The following is a 9,884-nucleotide window of genomic DNA, read 5'->3' on the forward strand; positions in this document are numbered from 1 at the left end:
ACATTTATGGCTGGCTCAATATCTGCTCTCTTCATTGTTGACACAATGGTCAACGAACGCATCACCAATATTCAACAACAGTTCTAAGTGCCTCGTGCACCACCCATACAAGACCAACACCAAAAAAAATTTGATTGCCTTTATGAATGTCGTGCCTCGTGCTTGTTAATTCCAGATTCCTGTTGCACTCTATATTAGTGTTCCTGCATTCAATTTTACTCGGTATGGTAGAAGATAATCACTAGGATTTATTGCAGCTTTCAATCCAGCAGGCACTTCATAACTAGACCTCTACGCCTAAGTTCAACAGTGGTACCAGAAAAAGCCTACTACCATGCTCAAATTTAAAGCCCATCAACGGGCAAAGTAACTCTTAAAAGGAGACCCAATTCACATCTCTGACTGCCATATCTTAAACCATTCGAAAATTTACCACAGCATATCTTAGCTTTCTAGATTCACAAAGTAGGGTGACAACATTAATTTGGCAAATACATCATTCGGACTTTTAAAACTACCATCCCAAACAAGAAGTGAGAAAATCATTAATTTGAAAGAGTATCATGTGGGAACACCCCTCCTCAACTCAAATGGTCCAAGTTACGCACCGCAGCCATAAAAGCAAGGAATTTTACATCATCCATCAACGGTAACCTAAGAAACAAAATCAAAATGTACAAAACACTACACCATCAACTTCACTGCAAAGCAAAAGTTTCTCAGGCCTAAGTCATGGGCACGCAAAGGCAACAAAAACTCAACTTGTTGGGTACGAGCATGGTCATTAGAGAATCACTTGCCCAGCTCATGCAGAAATTAGTCCTTGTCCATCCCTGCAGGCTGCTCCCTCTTCCCTGGCCCACCGGCTGGTTTTGCCATAATAATCTGCAGGATGAAGCCCAGGCATAATACTCCAAGAAATAAAATCCCTTGGATTGTATGTTCGAAGCATAGAGGTAAACAATGTAAGAAGGAATGGCAATAAAATAAACTTAAATCTACAGAAGAAAGCCATTTCCCTAATTGGAGGGATCATTTTGACCTTACAGCTATATGGATCCTATTAGATATGGTCTATGAAACAAAAACCCCATCCCATGGAGGAAACCAATCAAGGGGGATGCACAAGCAACAACCATGTCTTACGAAAATCTTAATCAACCTTCCACCCAATTCCCTCTTAGTACTCTCAACTCCACAAAAGAATTGCATGAGGTAGCATCGGCTTTTCAAACTCAACTTCCGAATTTTAGTATAGAAACAACAAGCTTTGAATAGGAAAACCCTCCCTCTTGAGTTATTTTACTTGATCACACACCCTATCAGTGGCTATCACATACAGAAAAGTAAAGAAAAGACGAGATAAATGAAAACCATTTCTCTGCTCCCGAAAAATGAACTCTTGAACTTCATATTCTAGGACAAAGCAATATAGGTGTTGTAGAAGGTCTTGATGTCAAATATGGCAGGAACACACTCTGAGGATAGTATGAATGTGGTGTCTAGAGTGAGGGCATATGACCATCTTTATATAGGAGGGCGGAGCTCTGACATTGGGCCTAAGTCCTGCCCCTTAAGATCTAGGTTATGGTGTGAGCTTTAGATTGTACCGCAGTGAGTGCACAGTAATAAATGGTAGTGGCTGCTTCGGAGGTTTTGTGGGGTTCGTTGGTGGCTACTCTGTGGTAGCAGCTTCCAATACCTTTGTGCCTACAACTTTCTTAAGTTCAAATACCTTTGTGCTTCTCTGAGTTCTCTCTATTATGTGCCGTCCAAGTTTTATATGTTCATTAACCTCATCCTCCATATTCACTCCAGCATAAGATTGATAGGAAGAGTATCGGAGCAGGACAGATTTTCTTCCCTTCAGCAACTCAGTCTCAGAATGATAAAAGATGATCCACTTATTTGTCAACATACTACTACGTTGCGATGAATAATGTATTGTTCAAGAAGCCTCCGACTAACTGCTTCATTTTTTTTCAGTTAATCTTCAAAGTACTTCAACAAGGAACAGTAAGGCTACGCAATCATACTCAATAGAAAAACCTTCTCACAATGCCTTCTACACTCGTACGAAAGAATAATAAAAATGCTTGTAAATGGCTATAAATAATTTTCGCAACATATCTTGGTTAGTTGGTATATAAACTTCTACCACTCAAAGGGAAACAACTAAAAAGGTGGATACTAGTTGAAGTATAGTCAACTCTGATGTCTCAACAGAAAGTAAACCATGGACCAATAGTTAATGTCTTAATGATTTATTTCCTGGTCTACCCGTAGCACAGTGCAAGCAGCATCGGCAGCACATTTGAGGGCAAAGAACCTGTACACAAACCAAATAGTTTAAGTCTCATAAAATACGTGAAAGTCATTACATTAAGCATACTGATTCCCTTTCTCAATAATTGGGATCCGCATTCTGTTCATACATCTTACTAGGTCAGGAATTGAGCAGGGCTGATTTGCAGGCCAAGAAAAAGCCAACCCCACCTCAGCTAACACTAGCAGACACAATATGGGCCGGTATGGCACAAAAAGGTGGTCATCATAAATTCATAATAGTGAAGTATTAGCCGTTCAAAACAAATTACAGTGAAGTGTTAGAATTTAAAACTGAGAAGCCATAAGTACAGTAGCTTGAAATCAGAAAGTCAATAGATTATAAACCAGAATGCTACAATCTAACAAATATGTTCAAACTGTGTAACTAAAGTGAACAATTCCTCTATCAGGTTTTGTTGCACAGTGCCCCAACGCAAGTCCAGGCCAAATTAGGCCTCACCACAATCTTCCAATCATATCCTGACACGTGGTCGCATAGCATAGCTGTATGAGACAGGTGCACAGATAAAATCTATCAACTATCGTCATAACTGCACATATTCAGTACTAAAAATCACAGAGGTAAATTGCATGCTATGCCAAGGCCCTCCAACCCACGCAGTAGAGAGGCTTTTCAGAAAATCTTGTTCATCCTGTACTCAAAGCACTAATTGCCAACTGATATACAAGCCTTCCAACTCAGTCTTTCCATTTATCTGCTTTTGGACTCTCAATTGTAGTAAATCCTCAACAGTATGGCCTCTGCTCAAAAGTGGCTTTAGAGAAAGTTACCTACGGAATCCAACTTGATGCAGGATTGAAAGAGGTCAAAATGCCAACAGCATGAGGTTAAATCCCAACCCCCCCCCCCCCCCCCCCCCCCCCCAAAAGGAAACCCTCTCTCTCTCATATTACACATAGGTCTATCTGGCTATCCACCAGCCGCCAATTGACCGCCCACTTTAATCCAGTTCAATCGAAGGAAAGAGCAACAGAGAGAGCTAGTGTGGTGGAAGGGTATGGATTCACGAACAGAGGGAGAATGCAAATACAAAGACGGGGAATTTGAAGTTGGTAGGAAGTAAGTGTAATGTGGTGTTCGGTTGATTGCAGAGAGGAGGAAGTGTTGATGACCTGGGTAGATGGTGGAGATGGCTCGAGAGATGTTTCTGCAATAGAGAGATGGTTCATTGAATGGAGTTTAGTTCACTTTGACGCTCTATTAAAATGTTTCAAAATAAGGGGCTTAAGTGCAATTTGTAGACCCCTAGGCTATACAAATTCTGATATTGGCAGCCAATTCAATTTTGGTACATAAGCATGGTGTCTGTTATTCTACTTAAACCTCAATGGAGGTTACTATAGTTTACACCAAACATAGAAATCCTTACACATCAAGACCGGCAAGAAGATAACAGCTTTAAAAAGTAAGAAATAGCTTACTTGGTGACATGGAGGTCCCAAATATTCATAGTAGAAACATCCTTGCATACACCTTCCTCCAAGTCTATGCCCATCTTGCTGTTTCCAGATGCATGCTCCGCATACAATGAAGATATTATTTCCATAGCATTGAGACCAGCATTCTCAGCCAAGGTTTTAGGTATCATCTCAAAGCTCTCAGCGAATTTTGCAATAGCATACTGGTCCAATCTGCAAAGAAAGAGTTTGACAAAGCCCTGTTGGTTGCTCCAAGCACAATTTCACCAAAAAGTGGTCAAAATAGAATTCTGACATGAAATTCTCTAGCATACCCTGTTTCCTTGAAAGAGAACTCCTTCAGTTTTCTAGCTAACTCAATTTCAGTGGCTGCTGCTCCAGGCACCATACGGCTGTCCCTGAACATTGCCTGGCACAGAAAAGTTTAAAGCATCATCCGGACTGCTACTCAGCATCCATTAGAAACTACTGAAACACCTATTTTCCAAGCATCAATGCGACAAAACTCACTGAAGTTTCAAATAGAATCCAAAGAAGGTGTCTACATTAAAACATGACCTTACTAACAAAAATTATGGAACTGTCATGTTCTACAGAACTACCTTGTATGTATTCACACCATCATCAACTGCTCTTTCAAGGTCATCCAATATACTATCAGTACTTCCTCGTAGAACCACGGTTGATACAGAGTTTCCACCTTCTTCATTTCTCACAACAGTGACCTATTACATGTTAGAGACAAACATCATACTGCATGAGAAGAAGAAACAAAGAAAGATAGAAACAAAACAAAGAACCGAAAGAAAAAATAAACAAATCACAACAACAAATTATGATCTTAGGGCAAAAGAAAGGTGTTTGCCATACCCTAACACCACCAATTTCCTCCATTGACACTGAATCAACGTACCCCAAATCATCAGGGTTTGGCCTGCTAAGCTTCAACTGTTTCAAAAGTTAATAACACAAGGATGAAAATCTTTTTCCCACTTATTGAACTGCTACTTATGCTAACACAAAAGTATGCTTACAATAGCAACGGCACCAGTTGTACGGCAAAATCGTCGCAGTTCAAACTTCGAGCTGATTTTTGAGACCATTAGCCTGTGAATAAATTTGAATTGCAACAGATTATTAAGCACAATGAGAGAACCTTACACAATACATACATAATTCACAAGGAAGAAATCAACACGAAGAAAGAAGAGCGTGGCTGGTACTTTCAGATTATCTCTGTCACCCAAAGACGCACACACCAAAAGTTCATACATGCAAAAAGTGAGAAGAGAGGAAAAGAGAAGCGTGGCTGGTACTTTCAGATTATCTCTGTCACCCCAAGACGCACACACCAAAAGATCATGCATGCAAAAAGTGAGAAGAGAGGAAAAGAGAGTAATAGCTGGTTTCAGCCGATGCATCAATAGAAGCTTATTTAATGGATATTCGGTCAGATTACCAATGAAAGAGGAAGAAAAAATCCCGAGTTAAAAGAGCATCTGCATATTAATCCCAAACGTTGCTTCATAAGGGAAAATTAGGATTGCTCTTTGACGGAGGGTAAACACGGCCACCCTTGCTCAATTAAGGGCGTTGCAATGCATTTAGTTGTCCGCATTAATTAATTATACGATGACCAAATCCTCAAAGTTGCGGTGTACCTCCTTAGGTGTCAAATATTAAACGTAAAAACCCCTTGCCGCTTGCCTTGGCTATCACCATATTCATACAATGAATGGGATAACATACTTATATAGTTAAATGTAATAACAGCAGCAAAACGAGAATGTCAAATGGAGCATTGACCGTTTTTAAATATAATAACCCTTGCAAAATGATAACGTCTTATAGAGCATTGACCATTGTTACAAATTGTTCAAACCCACAGAAATGAGAGTGCAAATAAAATGACAATCAAATAAAAAACAAAAGAAAAGGTGAGAATCACTGTACTTGTAATGCTCACAAAAGTGTAGTGCCATCTCTCCAACTGCTCCGCCACTAACAATAACCTTGGCACCTGCCTCAGCAACTGCTTTGATAAGCTCCTCAACTTTGGCTTCTTCTGTTTTCGAATAATTTTCTAGCTGGAAAATACACGGATGGCAAGAAGAATTTACCAGGAAAATTTAGCATAAAGAAAATATAGATACAATCCAAGTGATTTCTGAAACAGATAAATGCATCGATAAGTCCAAAACCATAATCCAAAAGAAAAAAAAAATGAATCCAAGTATGCATTGACAATTCCAAAGAAAGTTGACTAAATATAGAAAAGGACAGGGTAGGATGCAGAGAAGGAGCCGTCTCATAAACAACTTCCTCTAGAGTATACCTGCTCAGCACTATGAATAAGCACTGTTCCTTTTGTTTCAGTTGCAGATGTATCAACACCACCAGCGAACACAGCAACCTACAAAAGAGAATAATAGGTTGTGCATTAGCTGGAGCAAGAGCAACTTAGCATCTCCAGCATGTACACGTTGAGTTGAAAACATCAGACACATCTTTATAGCCAAAAAACTATCCTTATGCAGTTATTCACGTGGTCAATCAAAAAAGCAAAAGAACTCTGTTGATAACCAAGAAAACTCACTTCATGATGAGCTTTTAAAATCTAATTGCAGACAAAAGCAAAACTTACAGCGATCTCAAGAGCAAAATGTTTATCGATGACAGTTTACTCCATCAGGGGTTCAACACAAATATTAAAACTTGAATCATGTATAACTTCTTATTTAATACGCTTACAACCTTGTACAAATCTTAGTGGAGTAACTGATATCAAAGACATAAAACGATATGATTATTTAACTGCTTATTTAACTCTGAAATTTTGTTTAGCTTTTTACACCTTCAAGGACGTCATGTCTACAAGCATTCAGTGCCTCCCTAGATACATACTGCATGTATTTGGTGACTAAAGTGAGTTTCAAGGCTCATTGCCTTCTAACTTTTCTCAATCCTCTCATACTCTTTATACCTCCATTCTGTATCTCAATCATCCAAACTGCAAATATAGGAGTATAAATTCACATCAAGCATCACACCATTATCATTCTTGTAACCACAAGTACAGGCACTTTGATTCATGGCCAATACTTTGAATGTTACAACCAACAATGAGTACTAGCAAAAATCATTCTGCCTAGTAATTTTTTTTTTTTGGTAAGTAAATCATTAGAGCTTGATTCTCTTGCAACTTATTCCCCACATGAGCAATGGCAAAATTCCATTCTGCCATATATATTGTTCTAGTACCATATCCGAAACAGAAAGTGTCATGCAAATAAAGGTTAGTGGCACCCAAAAAACTGAAACTTATGAATAGCAGTCAAAGAAAGACAGATGCTAAGTCCTATCCTATTCCAAGCAATCAAGCATCAAACTACAAGAAATTGGTTGTACTTCCAACACAAAAATCAAATGACAGCCAAGAGAAACAGAAACAAAGTCGGGATCAAATAAGAGAAGAAAATTGCAATCTGTCCAGCAGTACAACATCAGAGGTTGAGAACGGAAATAGTTGAAAACAAAGAACAAAATAACGGATACATTTTTGCTAACCTTAGCCTTCTCCACTCGCTTTATGGATCCAACAGCATCAATCTTTAGAACCATACCTCGAACTATGGTGCAATTATGCAAGCCTCCACCTAAAAGCTTTGCAACCCAGACGTTGTCCACATTAAAGTTTGCAGGGTTCTTGGGGCATACTTGAATGCACGCCTATCATGCAACAATATCATAATTGTCAAATACCAACCACACCACATGCTATTGCCAAAATTAATAAGAGGAACACCAGGAAATATATACATCAGCAATAAGAGAACACAAGATATCCTCCTGCCCAAACTGCTTGCTAGCAACGGCGGCTTTCATTCGTTTAATAACTTCCTCCTTAATCCTCACATCCATCTTTTCAGAACCTTTCTCAACCAATTCATCCAAAATTTCAATGGCCTGCGAAAAGATGGGGGAAAACAATTAGATTGTGCAAGCACTAGGCGAGAAATCAAAGTGATCCCAGACACGCAATAAAAGAATGACCAACCTTATTAATCGCTTTCGTATAGCCTATGATGATCTCACTTGGGTGCAGTCCCATCCTTATAAGCTCCTCGGCATTTTGAAGGAGCTCCCCAGCAAAAGAAACTGTCAAGTTCGCTCCATCACCTATCTCTTCTTGTTGAGCCTTGCCAGCCAAAACCAAAATTTTGGCCGCAGGATGTTGAACCTCGAGCTCATTCACAATAGTGGCAGCATCATTTGTGACAAAAAGTTTGTCCAAATGATTGATAACCATCTTGTTCATACCTGAATATTAAACTACTTTAACAACCAAACAGAACTGATGGAAAAACTTGGCAATTCTCTTAGCAAACAACGGAAGTTTAAACTGCATCTATAAGAGCAGAATACCCAGAATAAAAAGCAACAATGCACAATAACGCTTAACTCCAAAGAAAAAGGATCATGTCTACTCTGTGCATAACATTTGAGAATGTCCTTTCCTTCCAGTTATTCAATGAAATAATGCATCTATGCAAGTTTTCCTTCAACATATATAGCGCATAACATTTGAGAATGTCCTTTCCTTCAAGTTATTCAATGAAATAATGCATCTATGCAAGTTTTGTTTGAACATATATAGCGCATAACATTTGAGAATGTCCTTTCCTTCAAGTTATTCAATGAATTAATGCATCTATGCAAGTTTTGCTTCAACATATATTTGAAGAGATGAAAGTAGCAATTTTGCAGCAACTGGAATGGTCACTGGTTTATAGTCAAGCGAACCATAATTAATTCAAATGCAGGACCTAGCTTTTAAAAAAAAAGGAAATAAGAAACTCCGGTAAGCAAGAAAACCAAACACCAGCTACTGATCTACGAATACAACTGTCTTATAGTTTTGTATAATACAGCTGACATGCCATAAACCTCAAAACACCAGATCACCTTTCACGAACTGGAAGCCAGCAATCTTCCTCGTACTTCCTCGTACTGATGTTTATTATCTCAAACTATAAATTCACATATATAATATGCCAGTAAAAAATCTCACACAGTGGCGGCAAGAGGCAATCAATCACGTAGTATATGAGATCTCAAAGAAGGCGAGAGAGTGAGAGAGAGAAAAACAAACCATTGGGACCAAGAGAAGTTCTGGTGATGGTAGAGAGCTGTTTGCAGGCATCTATGTTTTTGACCACAGCCTCGTCGAGTCCAGAAAGGTGCTTGTGCCCTTCTTTTAGCATTGATTGTATCCCATAGGGTTGCATTCCGTACACCATTTTCTTCTGAACTCTCTTCTTTACTCTTCTTCAGTATGCTTGCTCGTGAGAGAGAGAGAGAGAGAAACCCTAGCAGTGAAGAAGGTTTAGCAGCGAAGAAGGTTTGACGCGAAAGCAGAGGGAAACCGAAAGCCCTGGAAATCACTCTCCATGATGTGCTTGAATTTCGACAAACAATAGAACTTCGTGGAGTATGTGGTAATTGGGCCCTTTTGGTTCGGTTTAAGGGCCGGCCTGGCCTGGCCTGGCTTCATGGGCTTCAGCAATTACACCTCAGTGCAGTGCTTTCCTATTTGGTTTTGGAGGTTGTCCGTTAAACAAATGCTAACAACAAAACTGGTTAATTCTCACACAAAAAAATGGTGACAAACAGAATTTCAATTTGTTTTTGGTATAGCAACTCACTTCTATTTGGAATTAATTTTTTGAAAGAGCAACAGCAAATACTAACAACACTGGTATGATTTGACGATTTTATTAAAAACGTCACTTTGGAGCATAAACTTGCATATAGTCATCGCATGTGAATCACACAATTTCAAAAGTTGAAAGTCCATACTTCAATTGAACAATCATCAAGAATTTAAGTAAAGAAACCAAAAGAGAAAAAAAAAAAAACATCATTTGCCTGGGGAATGAAGAGTGAACCCTAATAAGTACATCTTCTTCAAGTTAAGCGAGCAAATAAGCGATGCATTCATCATTTACATCAAACTAAAGTACTTCAAGATAGCTGAAACGCCTTGGTGGTCCGGTTAATACTCCCTCTGGCCTAAATTGCCCACCTCCTACTAAAAGTCGTGCAATTTTCGGTTC

At 39.0% G+C, this 9,884-nt stretch overlaps 1 protein-coding gene across 1 annotated transcript; it reads right to left on the reverse strand.

The window, feature by feature from the left end:
* Window positions 1–457: 457 nt before the first annotated feature.
* On the reverse strand, window positions 458–9,068 carry LOC131318812 (T-complex protein 1 subunit theta-like). Its single transcript, XM_058348798.1, has 13 exons — window positions 8,921–9,068; window positions 7,826–8,088; window positions 7,588–7,734; window positions 7,336–7,497; window positions 6,104–6,181; window positions 5,722–5,855; window positions 4,803–4,875; window positions 4,639–4,716; window positions 4,371–4,493; window positions 4,083–4,177; window positions 3,772–3,981; window positions 2,272–2,329; window positions 458–885 (listed from the first exon to the last, which is right to left on the reverse strand). The coding sequence occupies exons 1-13, from the start codon at window positions 9,066–9,068 to the stop codon at window positions 817–819; spliced, it is 1,638 nt and encodes a 545-aa protein (XP_058204781.1). The 3' UTR covers window positions 458–816.
* Window positions 9,069–9,884: the final 816 nt, after the last annotated feature.

This window comes from Rhododendron vialii, chromosome 3a (assembly GCF_030253575.1).
Source record: "Rhododendron vialii isolate Sample 1 chromosome 3a, ASM3025357v1".
Classification (NCBI taxonomy): Eukaryota; Viridiplantae; Streptophyta; class Magnoliopsida; order Ericales; family Ericaceae; genus Rhododendron; species Rhododendron vialii.